Raw genomic sequence first — 18,748 nt, forward strand, 5'->3', positions numbered from 1 at the left:
CGGAGTAGGAAGGATTAGAAGCAAAAGCGAGCGTACACAACATCGATGTCGAGGCTAAACTGCTTTGTCCAATTACCCGTGTTATCTGAAACTGCATTTCTCTCCTTTTCTCTAAATTAAGCATTTTTTTCACCCTCTACTACTTTTCTGTGCGTGTCCGTGTATGACTCGTCCGCCTTTCGGGATACACGGCACATCTTTATCTGTTGGGCCACTAAAGGATCCCATACCCTGCACCTTCTCCAGTCTTGCTAACTTTCCGTATTAGTGAATACAGTTTAATCTCTCTTACCCCATGTCATTAATTACACTATTTCAAGATGCGCGTGCGCAAGACTGTTCCAACATCAAGCCCCGCTTCCGGATACCACGTGACTCTAGCACCCACTGGGGGCGTGCGTGACGCGCGCGACGCGCGCACTCCTGACTAGGCAGAGGCTGCAGCACGTGGTTGTTATTCACGCTCTGCGCCGGAAGCTAGAGGAAAAATGGCAGCAGCGACAGTGACCACGAATCCGTCCCAGCTCCTGCCCCTTGGTAACAGAACTCCCCCTCCTCCCCCTGCCGATCTCTGGCTGTGCAGTCTCGGGAACCAGGCTGTGATCCTGTCTCCGCAGTATCCGGGGCCGGGGACAGTTACAGGCGGAACCTGCCGCGCTGCATTAGTGGGATGGCTGAGTCAGGTGGCTGAATGCACCAAAACCCGGGGAAGTCTTCGTTGCGGGCAGTCCCCTTTCGGTGTGGCCATGCTGTAGCTTGCCGCCCTTGCGTAGAATCTTCATTATTCAGTAACGCGGCTGCGGTGTTGGATCGCTGTAGCTGCATGCATGTAGACGCTGTCAGATGGTTGTTATTGTTTTGTTGGACTAGCACTTTTCACATTGCGACTCATTTTAATTGCAAAAATACATTTTATGCAAGTGGCTTTCAAGGATTATATACTATTCTTTCTATCAGGTCTGTGGTCACGGATTACTCCAACAAGAAATTATCGTCTGCGCTTTACTTTTTAATGATCTTTATTATTGTCTAGCTTGGTGTTTGAGGGGAGATGAGCTATGACACAATGCAATCGCCTTTTAATTTTCTCCCTGTTGTACTGTTTCACTTAAGATCAGATTTAAATGCATTCTAAGATGACGGAATTTAATTTTTCCCCAACCTATTACCCAGTGTGCTGACTAACCTTGATTCTCCTACAAAACCACGTTACATGTTTTCTTTTTTTTTAATATATATATTCAAAATTTTCTGCATAGAATCTGTATTAGTGTTTCCCAACTAGTGTGCCATGACATGCTGGTGTGCCTTCAATCCTGATCTGGTGTGCTACAGAAAAGTCACCACTGCCTGATACTGAAATCCAGACCAGCACCTGGGTTCTGTTCCCATTCTCTCACAGCAACAAGGGTCACCAATAGTGGCTTTTAAATGTATAACCATATATGCATCTTCTTCCTAGCTACAGGATGAACCCCGAAATGTGGCAATTAATGGGCAGCATGCAAAGCATGAATAGATGAGCCCCACTTTATAAGACTCTCTTATCACCAGGTTGCGTGAATCAGGGAGAGCGTGCAATGAGCACTGGATCTGGCTCATTCTGGGGCCGCTGCAAAACAGGCACTAGTTATGAGCTTGGGTTTTGATCATCACATGCGGCTGATGATGCTTCTTCCATGGGATGTAAAAACTATAAATTATGTAAATGATTTGCACGCAGAAATCCATGCACATATGGAGAAATGCGCGTGCCTAAGCACGGTAAAGGCCTATGTAATATGCGGCCACATCTGCATTCCAAACCTGTGCCGATAATCCGCGCTTAAAAGTGAGCAAGCGAATAGGTCTCTCTATTAAGTGAAAGTATGACCCTGGAAAGTATTTTTAATATTTCAAATAACTGTGCTGCAGAAAACATGGAAAATATTTTCATGGGTGATAATTCACACGACTGGCATGGCACCATGATAGGTGCTCGGTTGGGCAACAATCTGGTTGCTCGGATGCCAAGATAGGCACTCAGCCGGGAGTGAATATGGACGCTCTGGCGCCCAGAAAGGCATCAGCAAATGTTGCTGCTCAGGCGCTGAGTTAGGCGATAAGTTGGTGGCGAATCTATACGATTGGGCGACCAGAAAGGCGCCTAGCTAAGCTGGCCACTCAGATGCGGAGATAGGCGCTCAGCTAGCTGGTTTTCAGAATGCTCGGACACTGGCATAGCCCCTTCCCCCCCCCCCCCCCCCCCGAGTCGATGCTGACGCTTAGCTCATTGCCTGACCATGGCGGTTAAAAAAACGCATTAAAAATCCCGTACTAGCATTAGCACAGCTCTCTGTATTGCCTATGATTAGTTAATTGCCTCCTTTGCATGCCATTAGCATGCATTCATACAGGAAAACCCAGGTCTGTAAGCGTGTTTGTATGCGCTTTTTTTTACCCGCACACAAAACCCTTATTACATCCCCATATAGGGCTTTGTGCGGGAAAACGCGCATACAGGCCCACACAAACCTGTTGCAGCTTCAGCTCGCCTTATTACATCAGCCCCTCTGAGTGTTAGGACTGGCATAATGAAGGAGATCTGCAGTCTTCTGTGGCAATCAGCTAACTACCTGAGCCAGCTACTCGCACACTGACTTCTCCCTTCTGCACTTGTATATAGAGGGAACTGGTCCATTATGATGGGTTCATGGGTGTCTCCAACCCCTCTCTCCCTTTGTTTCAAAATTTGAAAAGAGAGACTTATGAGCATTTCAGTGCTTCCTTACCACTTGTTTTGACCATATAGGTCCTCTCCATGTCCTCACTATCTGCTTCGTAGGGAGTGGTGTGCCACACTATTTTTGTTAATGTAAGTGTGATTTGGGCTTGACAAGGTTGGGAAATGCTTTGTGTCCTAAACTTGATTATATTTAGATTTTTCTCCATTTAACTCAGTGCAGATTTTCAATATCCATTATCTCCCTTTCTTAAGTGTGCCAGTGGTCTAAACCATGGTTACATTTCCAAAAGGTAGCAATAGTAAATCTGCTAGATATATATATATATATATATATATATATATATATATATATATATATAGCATTTCCCAACCTTGTCAAGCCCAAATCTGGTTGCCTGATTGTGTATATATATGTATATATGCTTGTCTGTCACACTACTGTATCTTTCTGTAGCCATCAGGTGAAACCCTGAAGTAGAAGGCACACTGTGCAAAGCCCTGTTTCTCAGGCACCCACACAACATACAGGCTTGCGCACACACACACACAGGCTTTTCTCTTGAGAATATTTATCTTTTCCACTTTTTTTTGGTTAACATCAAATTTGCCTCGGTTGTGAACCAGACAATCTGAGCTATGGCAGGTGTTTTTTTGCTAATATGCTCTGACTGCAAAGCCTTCTCTCAGGCTCCTACACACAGATAGGCACACATGCACAAACACATACACTTACACACAGGTTCCCCCAAACATACAGACTCCCACTCACACATACACACAAGCTCCCACACATAGGGAGTCTCCTTAAAGCACCGCCAGACCCCCTTCAGCTGCCATAGGACTGGGTCTTGCAGTGGCCACAGGATGGGAGTCACGGTGGCCATCCAGTAGGCCTCTTCTGGTGTCAGGCAGCCCTGGTTGAGTGAGCCTAATCCCTAAATGGGTCGGCCATGGTCAGTTATTTTAGTGGAGGACAGTAAATAGTGCAGTGCCCCAAGAATCTGTACTAGAACCAGTGGATTTTAATCATCTATAACAATCGCTATTTAGCATTCCCTAAAGCTGGGTAGCTAGAGACATCTAATATACTATTGATGTAATTTTATAGAGAGGTTCCCTAAAATTCTATATGCTTTCTATTTATTAATAAAATAAAACAATACTGTTTTCACTTTTGTTTGATTTTTTTTTTTAATTTATAGCTATTATAGACTAGACAACCCGAGCAACACCAGGCAGTTTTCACTAGTAACCATATGCAACAAACATTCAAGCTCAATTTCTACAGATAGAACTGCACATTTGAGTGACCTTTATCATATCCACAATACAATGGGAGAAATCAGCTCAGAAGACACCTAATACATGCATTTTGCAATTACAATTCAATCCAAACCATAATGCTTTATGTAAGAATCCTAAATTTGATTATATTTCGATTTTTCTCCATTTAACTCGGTGTAGATTTTCAATATCCATTATCTCCCTTCCTTGAGTATGCCAGTGGTCTAAAACCACGATTACATTTCCAAAAGGTAGCAATGGTAAATCTCACTGCTATAAAAAAAAAAAAATCTGGGCAAAAAGAATTATTTTGTTTAATGCATTAGGAATCCTTCCCAATAACCCAAAAAGCTGTTTGTTATGAACCAAGTTGTTCAATGATATTGGATATTTCCTACATAACATTCCCAATCTACAATCTTGCTAAGAACCACAACACACCCGTCATCCTGTTGCCCATATCTCCTAAGAACCACTATGCATGTATCTGCCTGATACCCATCTATACCAATGAAGTTACATCATTCATGACTATAATGTTGAAGTTGATATTTTACTTGCCTTTTTCCCTAAGAGTACACTATATAAGAACAATTGTACTATCAACTAACCGTACCGCTACAATAACCTTCATTTAATCTATTTTCAAGTTTTATTTAGATTGTTTACAAGTTTTATTTAGAAATACTGTAAAGACGATATTGTAACAACTCTTTTTGTTCATTGTAAACTGATGTGATATACTAGTTCGAATGTCGGTATATAAAAATAAATAAATAAATAACCTCAGACCAAAACTGCCTTATCCCTTGGCAGTACTGTCACCTGTGAAAATTTGTTCCCTGCTCCCCCACATCCCCTCCAACAAGTAGAATTCAAATCTGGGAATATTTTTGAAAAAATGCATGGGGGCATGCTATGCTCTGTGCAATAACTTAATTACTTGTTCAACTCTCCTGTTACAGGTAGAAATATGTGCAGCATTGCAGCATTCCAGATACCCTTCCAAGCCACCTCATTTAGTGTACTGCCGAAGTCCTCATTCCATTTATTTATTAAATGTTGTTGTGTGGCATCCCCAAATTTAGCTGAAGTTATATCGCAATAAATAGCAGTTGTACCTTTAGCTGAGGCTTCGGCATCACTCAGAAAATCCTCCATACCATTCAGCTGCTGCAAGGGTGCCTGCATATTTACCATTCCTTCCAATATTCTTCTGATCTGCAAATGCATACTATGTGATTTCCTCAGCTATATCAAAACCCTGTCTAAGCATTTGGAAATTTCTGAAACTTTTGTCTTCCCACAGCTCAGCTGCAAAAGTTAACCCTTTAGCTTTCCAATCCCAGAAAGCAGGGAAAAATGTGCATAGCACAGGTCAGTAACTTAAATTAATTTCTCGGGTAAACCAGCCTCCAAATAGGAAGGGCCAAGATAGCCTGTCACAGGCTATGTCTGCATTTAAGGATACTTTCACCCCAAAAATCCCTTCTTTTTAGCTAAATATAGTATATTGAATAATCTAGTATTAGCAGTTGACATCCTTCTCTTAAGAAAACCTGTTTGCTCATCGTGTACTAGCAGTATATTCTCTAGCCTCAATTTGGCCAGTATTTCTATATCAGAGTTCAATAAGGAAATATGAACTACAGTCTTGAGCATCTTTTTTTTTAATGTTTTATTTATATGCATCAGCAATATATTCTATTGAAGTTTCCAGGACCATTACATCATTAAACAAGGCAAGGAGAAATGGACCCAAGTCGAGTAAAAATTTCTTAAATCAATGATAGCCATCTGGGCCAGGACATTTCCCTCCTGGGAGCACTTTAACCACTGCCTGAATTTCTAGAAAAGAAGTGATGATAATTTATCTTTCTGATTGTCCCGAATCTTCGGTAAGTCCAGGGAGGCCAAGAAATTCTTGATATCCTTCCTGCTCATTGAAGGATGATGAGAAGCGAGAAATGCTTTACGAACAATCTCTCAATTTCCGTAAGGTCGTAAGTGATATCACCAGATTGTTTTCTAACACTTTCAGTAGTTGACCTGCATACCATCTTCCCAATCACTCTGGTCAAGAATGCTCTAGACTTGTTGCTGTGCTCATAGAATTTTAATTTTGTATATTTTAAGGCCTTCCTAATCTTGCCTATCTCTAGGGTTTTTAATTTCCATCTCGTATTTTCCAGCAGCCTCAGTTTGTGCTGCACAGTCCTTTTTATGTTTAGCTTCTAACTCACTGATTTTAGCCAGTAATATTTCAACTTTTCTTTTATGCTCTTTTTGTAGAAAACTTGTATAGGAGATTTTTACCTCTAAGGTATGACTTAAAATTGTCCTGTCTCAAAGTTGGTGCAAACTCGATTCAGGATTATATAAGTTAAATTCAGTAGTAACTTCCTTAAGCAATACTGGGAATTGCTTGTCTCCCAGTTGAGAAGTATTCAGTTTCCACGTAAATGTTTGTATACATTTTGGGATTATAAAGCCACAGAGTTCCACACGGAGGTGATCAATTTTATTTATCAAGGAAACTTAATTTGGGGCACACACAAATTAATCAAGTCTTATTGTACATATGCATAGTTCCTTTCTTTTGGATACATTACCTTCCAAATATCAGTTGTATCCCTGGATCCAGTAGTGATTCTCTCTTAACCAAGGTCATTTTATCCACAATCAGGTCTGGACATGTATATTCCAATCTCTTTGGATATTACTCCTCCAGTTTTCTGCAAAATGAACATAAAAGAAAAGTTGAAATATTACTGTCTAATATCAATTATTTACTTTCTCATTTTCTGAGCTGTTTTGCTATAAGACCAAAATAGAAGTAAATGTAGCAAATGCTTTAGAGAAGACTTGCATTCTGGTTTATTATAATTTCTATTTGATGAATTTTGTTCAATAAGAATTCGGGATAGGCAAGGTTTTACCCTGAAATTGTATCTGAATTATTTTTTCTGTGGCTCAATTTGAGTTTCCTTTTAAATTTGCAGAGCTGGTGGACAAGTGTATAGGATCACGGATTCACATCGTGATGAAGAGCGATAAAGAAATTGTTGGCACGCTGCTTGGATTTGATGATTTTGTCAGTATCCTTTTTAATCTAATCTCTCTAGCTTCTTCCTAGATGAAAGTTAGTTGGCTTAAAACAAACAAAAACCCTGGGAGTTACTATCAAATGAAAAACTTGCATTTGTCAAGGGGTCATCTCTTTGATGTTGCAGATAGTTTTGTTGACTCTCAGGTCATACTTGGATCATTTCCAGTACCGTCAGTGTTGATGGATAAGTAGGGACCTTCGTTTTCACTATTTTATTTTGCCTGGGAATTTCAGTGTTTGAAAAAAAAAAAAAAAAGAAATCAATGGAAAAATGACTTATCCACTGGTTTTCTCCTGTGTGTTGTATCAGCCATTTTTCCATGGACTATTTTTGTTGTAATATTGAAATTCCCAGACAAAATAAAATGAAATAACTGAAAATGAAGGTCCCTATGCATAGCGGAGAAAGAATTAGCATCTGGAGCGGAAGACAAAGACATGTGAGCCCAAAGTAGGTAGGCTAGTTTCATTTAGATCGGAGAAGTAATTTGGTGAAAACTAGATCAAAAGGCCAGCTAGAGCAGAGGAGAAAATAGGATATCTATACTAATGAATGTAGACAGGGTCAGCCTCTTAAATTGAAGAATAAATACATATCCTTGTTCTGGTTTGGATTTTGGTTCTATTTTTTATAACTTTGTGTTTTAATGACAAATAGTTTAGAAAAACCTAGACAAGTAGAAATGTATTTCAGTCTCCAAGAACCTCAGGTTTCTAAAGAATGGAGGGAGTTTTAAGGGGGTCTTCTGCTCAGCCCCTGCAGACTTGTATCTTCATTTAAGACAACCCTCAATAGGCTGAGGTAGATTTTAAAAACATACGCGCGTGCATACTTTTGTTTGCGCCACCGGCGCGCGCAAGGGGGTGGACATTTGTGCAACTTGCGCGCGCCGAGCCCTGCGCGCGCTGCCTGTTCCCTCTGAGGCCGCTCGGAACAGCCTCGGAGGGAACTTTCTTTCTACCCCCCCCCCCCCCCCGCACATTCCCTTCCCCTACCTAAACCCCCCCCCCCGGCCCTATCTAGAACACCCCCCCCTACCTTTATCGGAAAAGTTACTACTGCCTCCGGACAGTAGTAACTTACGCGCACCGGCGCGGCACGCCCCAACACAGGTCATGCCCCCGGACCGCCCACACGCCCCCGGACACGCCCCGATCCCAAACTGCGCCCCCTGGCCATGCCCCCGACCGCCCCTTTTTGCAAACCCCGGGACTTACGCGCGTCCCGAGCCTTGCGCATGCCGCCGAGCCTATGCAAAATAGGCTCGGCGCGCGCAGGGGGGGTTTGGGGTAGGTTTTCGGGGGGTACTCGCGTACCCCTTTGAAAATCTACCCCTTTATTTCTAATAGTTTCACAGTTACTGCATAGCACAGGTCAGTAACTTAAAACATGATAGTTGTGTAAAATGATAATTTGTATTTGTTTTTGTCCTAAAAAAATAGAGCGAATACATTTTTAGTCACCTTGCAACATGCACCCTCTCTGCTTGTGGCTGTTTGTGGTCCTTGACATCAGACTCCAGACATGGTTCTGGAAGATGTCACAGAGTTGTAAGTATTTCTTCTTTTTAAGATGTTTTGGGAACATTGTTGTATGCCATATAACAAGTCAGAAGAAAAAGGGATTTTATAAGATTTTTGAGCTTTATATTTTTCCAGTGTACTAGCAGATTTTTCGTACATAATTCATTTGGCACTTACAAGTTTGAAAAATATGAAAACCTTAATTTATTTTTCTTTTTAACCCTTCTTTTCAAAAGAACACGACAACATAAGCCATACCCACTCAAGTGAAAGAGAACATAACATTAAAAAGAGAAAGGAAAATGACTGTTTATCTATGAACGTTTAAAGTCCAGCTCGGTTTAGAAGATTCAAAGTTCTCCAGTAGGTAGGAGGAGAATGAAGAAGGGGTTCATGTTCGATTGCCAGATCAAATATTCAAGCAGTGGAAACCGTGGTGAATGGATAGGAAAAAAATGGCATAACATCAAATCTTTATCAAATTCAGTGTCAGATTATATGGAGATCCCAGAGGAAGTATTCTGAACTAATTCCAATTGCTGCTTAACTCTTCAACAGTCACTGTTAATTGTAGGAATGCAGTATGCTTAATCTATATGCAAAAATGATTAAACGGACCAAACTAAGATTTTTGCCTGAAAGGCTAATATTTTTTCATGAATAAAACAAGGTCCCTCAAGAGAGACGTCATAAGAAATTAAAAAGTCATAGGATAGGGGGGCAGTGTCCTATTGTGGATTGCGAACTGGTTAAAAAATAGAAAACAAGAGAGTAAGGCTAAATGGTTAATTTCCCAATGGAGAAAAGTAAATAGTGGAGTGCCCAGGGATCTGTTCTGGGACCACTGCTTTTTAATATATTTATAAATGATCTGGAAATGGGAGCGACAAGTGAGGTGATCAAATTTGCTGATGACACCAAAATGTATTCAAAATTGTTAAATCACATGATTATGAGAAATTGCTAGATGACCTTGCAAATCTGGGAGAATGAGTATGCAAATGAAATTTTCCTAGCGTGTAGCAGATGGACTCAGGACCAATGGGTATAGTGTACTCCTGCTAGCAGTTGGAGACGGATCAGATTTCAATCTGACGTCAGCCCCTAGTACATACACCCCTGCAGGAAGTGCAGCTCTTCAGTATTTTCCGTCTCCATAGCAGTTAGGGACTATCTGCACGCTCTCTCGTGTTAGATCAAAATTAAAGAAGAAAACCCAAAATTGAAAGAAGAAAACCTACCTGAAGACGAGCCTCGCTCTCCTGCGGTGATACCCTCGGGTCCCTCCCCCAGTTGAGATTCCCGAGGTGATTTCCGTGGTCCCTCGGAGGTGAGACTCTGTTCGGCGGCCGAATCGCGGTGAGGACCTAGCCCCCGATCTTTCGGGCATGGCTGAGAGGCAGCGGGTGCACCCTCGAGCGCGGCGGTGAAGGTATTTGCCCTCTCCCCCCGCAGCCGGACACCGCCCAGGATGAAACCGGGAAGCGCCGAAGACAAGGTAAGGTAGAAATTTTCTACTTGAATCCGGTCTCCGAGGATCGAGGAGGAGCACAGGTCACCGACCGGGACCAGTGCCACTGGGTTGATCCGCCCTAGTAGGGCCAGGCCCCGGCTATTCCAAGAGTCTGCCCACGTGGAGACTTTCCAAGGAGGTCGCCATATTGCCCGCGTGCTTGCCGTCGCCATCTTGGCCTACTCGCCACGCCGTTCGCCTCCGAACGCACAACTCCGAGTCAGGCACACAAAGCACTTGTGCGCATATACTTACGCGCGCATAAATCCTTACGCGGATAACTTGCACGCACAGAGCTGAGCGCATATCTACGGCACAGCCGCGCACACAACTTACACGCTCATTCTAAGCACACTGGAGCGCATAAGATTTACGCACCGACAACCATGGCACCCCCAGGAACAGAAATGAAAGCGCAAGGCCTCTGCTCAGCATGCCACATCAGAGCCGCACAAAGCGAGGAGGCTGACGCCCTGTGCACGCAGTGCGAGGAGGCCCTGGGAGATCCACCCAGGGCCGAGTTCTAGCTCCTCAGGGGGCACCCCGGACCTAGCCAGGGAGACCCCCAAGGAACCAGCGCCCCTCGGCTTTGATCCAGCGTCCACATCATGGGTGGAGTTCTTCAAGGGGATTCACGCCTTTGTTCAAATGCAAACTGAACCTCTGGCTGACCAGCCACATGCTCCACCGGAGGACCCACATGCTCCAGGCCCCTCAAGACCTAGGCACAGGCTCCCATTACCCAAAAGCCCCTCCTACGGGGACTTGGACATCTCTGAGGAGGAAGCCGAACCCCTAGAAGAAGGGGAGCTCCCCCCGGGGACAGAGCCTCACCGAACCATGAGACGCTTCTTCACAAAGGACGAGCTCCCGGACCTGGTCAATCAATGTCTGACGGAGCTCGCTATCCCGGGCCCAGGTATTTCGGGGGGACCGAAACCGAACCCCCTGCTGGAGGGTCTTCGACAGACTTCTTGCCATTTCCCTCTGTTACAAGCAGCACAACAGCTGATTGACCTGGAATGGAATGCTCCGGAGTCCGCATTCAAAGGGGGACGAGCCTTGGCAGCCCTGTACCCAGCAACCAAAGATCTTCTTGCATGCCCAAGAGTGGATACCATGGTCTGTGTGGTCTGTAGGCGCACCACCATCCCAGTGGAGGGAGGAGCTGCGCTCAAGTATGTACATGACCGTCTGGAATCCATCCTCAAACAGTCATTTGACGTCGCCGCTATGTCTCTTCAAATTGCGGTCTGCTGTACCGTGGCAACACGTGCCTGCCTATCACAAACCAGGAACAACACCCCGGGAGAAGACATGGAACCAGCGGTATCATTCCTAGTGGACGCAGCCTCTGACCTAGTGCGCACAGCGGCCAGAGGAGTGTCATCTGCGGTGGCTGCCAGGAGACAACTCTGGCTCCGAAGCTGGTCGTCCGACGCATCTTCCAAAACGCGCCTCACAAGGATGCCCTTCAAAGGATCCCTCCTGTTCGGCAGCGAACTAGAGAAACTGGCCAACAAATGGGGCGAGTCCCCATTGCTGCGACTGCCGGAAGATAAGACAAAGAGAAACCAGCATCCCTTCCCCAGGTCCTCCAGGGGCAGAAGTTCGCAGCGCTTCAATCCTTACAGGAACAACTATCAAGCGCCCCACCCTACGGGCAGGAACCAGTCCTTTTGGACCAAGCACAACAAGAGGGGAGCCAGCTCGGGTACGGGCCCCAGCCGCACCCCTCAATGAGATTCAGCTGACCCATCCAAGGGAAGAAGCCATAGGGGGCAGATTAGCCCTATTCTACCACAGATGGGTCAAGATAACTTCGGACAAGTGGGTCCTAGCCGTCATTCGGGAGGGGTACTACCTGGATTTCCTACGAACCCCTCCGGCAAGTACGTGGAGTCCCCCTGCTACGACCCCTCCAAGAGGGCGGCAGTGGAAGCTACACTGTCCAGGCTACTGGCCCTCGAGGCCATAACCCCAGTACCTCCACAGGAAATAAATACTGGCCATTATTCCATTTATTTTATCGTTCCCAAGAAAGAGGGAACATTCAGGCCCATCCTAGATCTCAAGTCTGTCAACTGCCACCTCAGGATCCCTCGCTTCCGCATGGAAATCCTACGATCCGTTATAAGGGCGATACAACCAGGAGAGTTTCTCACATCCCTGGATCATTTGGAGGCCTATCTGCACATCCCCATTCATCAGGAACATCAGCGCTACCTACGCTTTAAAGTCCTGAACAGTCACTACCAGTTCCAGGCACTACCCTTCGGGTTAGCCACAGCACCCCGGACGTTCACCAAGGTAATAGTGGTGGTGGCGGCAACACTGAGGAAGGAAGGAATCCTCCTTCACCCTTACCTGGACGATTGGCTGATCAGAGCAAAGTCACCGGACAAAAGCCGCCAAGCAACCAGCAGAGTCATAACTCTATTGGAAAGCCTAGGATGGGTAGTCAACACAAACAAAAGTTCCCTACAGCCCTCACAGTTGCTGGAATACCAGGAGTCCGATTTGACACCAAAGAGGACAAGGTCAGCCTGACCCCCACAAGGAGATCAAAATTGTGGAACTGGCTACAAACCTTGCTGGACTATCCTCGTCCCACAGCATGGGATTACCTGTAAGTCCTCGGGCTGATGGCATCCACACTGGAAGTTGTGCCATGGGCGCGAGCCCATATGAGGCCCCTACAGCGCTCACTCCTATCACGGTGGAGCCCACGGTCCCAGAACTACACCGTACGTCTATCACTCCCGGGCAGAGTTCGGACCCAGCTACGGTGGTGGCTGCAGGCCAGCCACATGAGCCGGGGATCAAAACTGTCCTCCCCAACCTGGACTCTACTCACCACAGATGCCAGTCTACGAGGATGGGGAGCACACTGTGAGGAGCTAACCGCCCAAGGGCAGTGGAACGCAGAAGAGGCGGGATGGAACATCAACCGCCTAGAAGCGCGAGCAGTCAGACTAGCCTGCATGCGGTTCGTCCACAGACTTCGAAACAAAGCGGTCAGAGTAATGTTGGACAACGCCATGACAGTGGCCTACATCAACCGGCAGGGGGGAACTAGAAGCCAACAGGTGTCCCTAGAAATAGATCCCCTGATGGCGTGGGCGGAAAAAAACCTCCAGGAGATCTCCGCCGTCCACATCTCCGGGAAAGACAACATCACGGCAGACTTCCTCAGCAGGGAAAGTTTAGACCCAGGAGAATGGAGGCTGTCGTCCACAGCCTTCAAGATGATAGTGGATCGGTGGGGGGACACCGGACATGGACTTTCTGGCAAACAGATCCAACGCCCAAGTATCCAGATACTTCAGCCGCAGGCGGGAACTGCAGTCCCAAGGGATCGATGCCCTGGTACAGCCCTGGCCCCCGGGGACTCTACTATACGCCTTCCCGCCGTGGCCCCTACTGGACGCAATCATTCACAAGGTACACCTACACAAGGGACTAGTTCTTCTGGTGGCCCCGGACTGGCCAAGAAGACCCTGGTTCGCAGACATGAGAAGACTGCTGGCAGGGAACCCCCTACCCCTGCCCCCACACAGGGACCTGCTACAACAAGGTCCGATCCTCCACGAGGACCCAGCTCAATTCTCTCTTACGGTCTGGCCATTGAGAGGGCTCGCCTGAGAGAGAGCAGATACTCAGGGGCGGTAATTGACACTCTCCGAGCACGCAAGTTCTCCACATCACTAACGTACATAAGGATCTGGAGAGTATTTGAAGCCTGGTGCGAAGACCACAACTTCAAGCCATGCTTATTTACAGTTCCCGTGATCCTGGAATTCTTACAGAACGGACTACAGAAGGGCCTGTCCCTCAACTCCAGGGGTGGGCAATTCCGGTCCTCGAGGGCTGCAAACCAGTCGGGTTTTCAGGATATCCTTAATGAATATGCATGAGAGAGACCTGCATGCACACTGCCTCAGTTGTATGCAAATCTATTTCATGCATATTCATTAGGGGTATCCTGAAAACCCGACTGGTTTGCAGCCCTCGAGGACCGGACTCGCCCACTCCTGCTCAACTCCATCAAGGTACAGGTAGCTGCACGGTCATGCTACGGCTCCAAGAGCAAGAGCGACAGCATAGCCTCTTACCGCTTCCTGAAAGGAGTCAAACACATTCGCCCACAACTAAAGTGGCCGGTACCTCTGTGGAATCTCAATCTCGTTTTGTACTTCCTAGCGGGAGCCGCCTTCAGACCCCTACGAGGCCTGTCCCTTCGCCTGTTAACCTTAAAGACGGTGTTTTTGCTGGCGGTGTGTTCAGCCCGCCGCATATTGGAACTACAAGCACTGTCCTGCCGTGAACCGTTCCTCAGGCTCACCCCGGGGTCCATCCAACTACGCACGGTCCCCTCCTTCCTCCCCAAAGTAGTCTCACACTTCCACCTTAACCAGACCATCTCGCTACCAACGACGGATGGCCAGAAGAATTCGGAAGAAGTCTGTATTCTCCGCCACCTCAACATCGGCAGACTCCTATCCAGATACCTGGAAATGTCTGAGCCCATACAAAAAACGGACCACCTTTTCGTCCTTCACAGCGGAAAGAGACAAGGGGAAGCGGCCTCATGGGCAACCATCGCCCGCTGGATCAAGGAAGTCATCAAGGCGGCCTACGTAGAAGCTGGCAAGCCACCACCTCTACAGGTCAAGGCCCATTCTACCAGAGCCCAGGCAGTATCATGGGCAGAAACTAGAATGCTGTCACCTGCCGAGATCTGCAGGGTGGCTACATGGTCCTCCATCCATACCTTCTCCAGATTCTACCGTCTGGATGTTCAGGCTCGGGAGGACACAGCATTTGCAAGGGCAATACTAAGTGGGTCACGGGCAGCCTCCCACCCGGTTCGGAAGAAGCTTTTATACATCCCATTGGTCCTGAGTCCATCTGCTACACGCTAGGAAATGGAGAAATTACTTACCTGATAATTTCGTTTTCCTTAGTGTAGACAGATGGACTCAGCATCCCCACCCTTGGCTGCCGTCACGCATGGTCTTCAAATCAAGGGTAAGCCATGTCTTTCATTTACCTAGGGCATCCACCCTGCCGGGTGTCGACGCTTTCCGGTTGAGTACACTGGTGGTCTCCAGCTATAGTCAATCAACCAGTTCAAGTTAATCAAGTTTAATGTTTAACCAAGTTATCCAAGTTAACCAAATTATTAAGTTAATCAGTCAGTCACACCAAGAGCCTCAATGCTTTTCGAGGAGAATACTGAAGAGCTGCATTTCCTGCAGGGATATATGTACTAGGGGCTGATCAGATTGAAATCTGATCCGTCTCCAACTGCTAGCAGGAGTACACTATACCCCATTGGTCCTGAGTCTATCTGTCTACACTAAGGAAAACGAAATTATCAGGTAAGTAATTTCTCCATTAATGTGGTCAAGTGCAAAGTAATGCACTTAGGGAAGAGTAATCCAAATTATAGCTACATATAATGCAAGGTTTCAGATTAGGAGTCACCACTCATGAAAAGGATCTAGGTATCATCATTGATAATACGTTGAAATCTGCTCAGTGTGCAGCAGCAGCAGCCAAGAAAGCAAATAGAAAGCTAGGGATTAGTAGGAAAGGAATGGAGAATAAGCCTCTGTATCGCTCCGTGGTGCAACCTCATCTTGAGTATTGTGTGCAAATCTGTTCACCACATCTCGAAAAAGATATAGCAGAATTAGAAAACGTAAAGAAAAGGGCAACCAAAATGATAAAGGGTATAGAACAATTCCCCTATGAGGAGAGACTAAAGAGGCTAAGACTCCAGCTAGGAGAAGAGACGTCTGAGGGAAATGAGATATAGAAGTCTATAAAATGAGTTGCGTGGAATGAGTAATTGGTTGTTTTCTCTTTCAAAAAGTACAAAGGTTAGGGCACACGCAATAAAGTTACTAAAACTAATAAGAGAACATATTTTATTACTCAATGCATAATTAAGCACTGGAATTCGTTGCCAGAGTATGTGGTGAAAGCTATTAGTATAGCTGCATTTAAAAAATGTTTGGACAAGTTCCTAGAGGAAAAGTCCATAAACTATTATTTCCTAGCATGTAGCAGATGGACTCAGGACCAATGGGGTATAGTGTACTCCTGCTAGCAGTTGAAGACGGATCAGATTTCAATCTGACGTCAGCCCCTAGTACATTATACCCCTGCAGGAAGTGCAGCTCTTCAGTATTCTCCTCGAAAAGCATTGTGGATATATGTGTGACTGACTGACTGATTAACTTAATAATTTGGATAACTTGGTTAAACATTAAACTTGATTAACTTGAACTGGTTAATTGACTATAGCTGGGGACCGCCAGTGTACTCAACCGGAAAGCGTCGACACCCGACAGGGTGGATGCCCTAGGTAAATGAAAAACATGGCTTACCCTTGAAACATTTGAAGGCCCTGCGTGACGGCAGCCAAGGGTGGGATGCTGAGTCCATCTGTCTACACTAAGGAAAACGAAATTATCAGGTAAGTAATTTCTCCATTTCCTAGTGTGTAGCAGATGGACTCAGGACCAATGGGATGTATAAAAGCTACTCCTGAACCGGGTGGGAGGCTGCCCGTGACCCACTTAGTATTGCCTTTGCAAATGCTGTGTCCTCCCAAGCACAAGTGCCGGGCCTCTTCAAGGGGTGGGGGGGAGGGCAGGCCGAGATAGCGCTATTGTACGCTGACGCGGGGAAGCTGCCAGTGCGCATTCATTGCTTCTATTCCCAAGGAGCAGTAAGTAAAAAAAAATTTAAAAAAAAATTAGGGGCAGCTAGTTAGGAATTAGGGGTCGGGGTGGAGAGGGGACAGGGGAAAGGAAGGAAGGTGGGATGGGGGTAGGGAAGATCCCTCTCAATCCGCTCCTTAATTGGAGGGAACTTGGGGAAGCCCGATTGCGTCACCGCTCATACTCTTACAAAATCCGTCCCCCTTTCACGCACCGCCCACACATGCGCGCACATATGTTATAAAATCAGCACGTCCGTGTGGGCGCATGTTATAAAATCTACCCCTGAGTTAAAGCAGAAAGCCTGAAATTTGCAGCCAGTCAAGTCTAACCTCATGTTTATATTTCTCTAGTCCACATATTGCAAGAATAATCTGTATATTTACTTCTGTAGGAAATTATTTTCGAAGTGAAAACTTCAAAAATGTGAAAAGAGAGAGCAGCTTGTAAATTAATGTGTATATTATTATGGAAGTGTATTTTGTTTTTATGATTGTATGTTTATTTTATTTATTTAAAAACTTTTCTATACCGTCGTTAAGTTGGTTAACCATCACAACGGTTTACATAGGGGCACGACAATAAACATATGGGTGGTATAGATTACAACTTGTTAAGTGCCATCATTGTACGGTAACAATTCATAATTATAAATGAAGTGTGTATGTTAAGCTTGATTGTTGGGAACATTTAGGCGGTTTGGTTTTACCATTACGATGCATTGTTAGTTTAAAATAACAGCTTCTGACTTTGGTGTGCCTTTATTGGGAATGTGAAAGATGTAATCCGCCTTGAAAAGATGGATTTGATGGAATATAAAGTGGAATAAATAAATAAATCGTTCTCAGATATATATTTCTGGAAGTATTATCAAACTGAATTGTTAGAACTTTTGAATCGGTAGTCTGTGGGTTAGCGGGGCAGTGCCATGAAGCAAACAGAGTGCATCTTCCGAGGCAGCCACTCCTTGCTGTAGTACATTCCCTGGCAGAACCTCAGCTCGCAGAATGGTGCATTGTAGGAAAGACTCTTGCTGTTGTCTGCGATGTAGTTATGTTGCAACCTGGAGCTGGAGGAGTGTGGCTAACTAGTTTGCTATCAGTGGCTCCCCTATGAGGAAAGGCTAAAGATGTTAGGGCTGTTCAGCTTGGAGAAGAGATGGCTGAGGGGGGGATATGATAGAGGTCTATAGGATCATGAGTGGAGTAGAACAGGTAAATACAAATTGGTTTTTTTTTTTAGAAAAAATAGAGGACGATCTATGAAGTTACTAAGTAACGCATTAAAAACAAATTGAAAAAAATATTTTTCATTCAACTCACAATTAAGCTCTAGTATTCATTGCCGGAAGATGTAGTAAAGGCATTTAGCATGGCTGGGTTTAAAAAAAAGGTTTGGACAAGTTTGTGAAGGAAAAATCCATAAACTGTTATTAACCAGGTAGACTTGGGGGCAGTCACTACTTATTCCTGGGCATAAGCAGCATGGATTTTATCTATTATTTGGGATTCTGTCAGGCACTTGTGATCTGAATTGGCCTCAGTTGAAAACAGCTTACTGGCCTTGGTCTGATCCAGTATGTCAAATCTTATTTGCAGCATCTAGCTAAATCCTCAAACATTTTAAAGTAGCATATAGAGTGATTGCCCTGTACATCCACTTGAGCAAGCAGAAATAAATATCAGTAAACAAAAAAAAGGGATTTTTATTGGAGAGTATTTCTTCACTAGCTTTTGGGTGCTAACAAAAACAGATTGAACGGGTCTTACAATCTAGATAGTACTGAAGTGTTTTGATCATTTGAACTTCAAATATCTTATGTTCCTTGATTGTTCTGAAATTCCCTTTCAGTATCCTAA

The 18,748-nt window shown here is 45.2% G+C and overlaps 1 protein-coding gene across 1 annotated transcript in view; it reads left to right on the forward strand.

Moving 5' to 3' along the window:
- The first annotated feature begins 384 nt into the window (after positions 1–384).
- Positions 385–18,748, forward strand: part of LSM5 (LSM5 homolog, U6 small nuclear RNA and mRNA degradation associated) — a 37,338-nt gene continuing 18,974 nt past the window's right edge. Inside the window, exons 1-3 of the mRNA XM_029589796.1 lie at positions 385–537; positions 7,012–7,107; positions 8,642–8,669. Coding sequence (XP_029445656.1) covers positions 489–537; positions 7,012–7,107; positions 8,642–8,669 — 173 coding nt within the window. The 5' untranslated portion in view covers positions 385–488. The remainder of the gene's footprint in view (positions 538–7,011; positions 7,108–8,641; positions 8,670–18,748) is intronic.

This window comes from Rhinatrema bivittatum, chromosome 2 (assembly GCF_901001135.1).
Source record: "Rhinatrema bivittatum chromosome 2, aRhiBiv1.1, whole genome shotgun sequence".
In the NCBI taxonomy this organism is placed as follows: Eukaryota; Metazoa; Chordata; class Amphibia; order Gymnophiona; family Rhinatrematidae; genus Rhinatrema; species Rhinatrema bivittatum.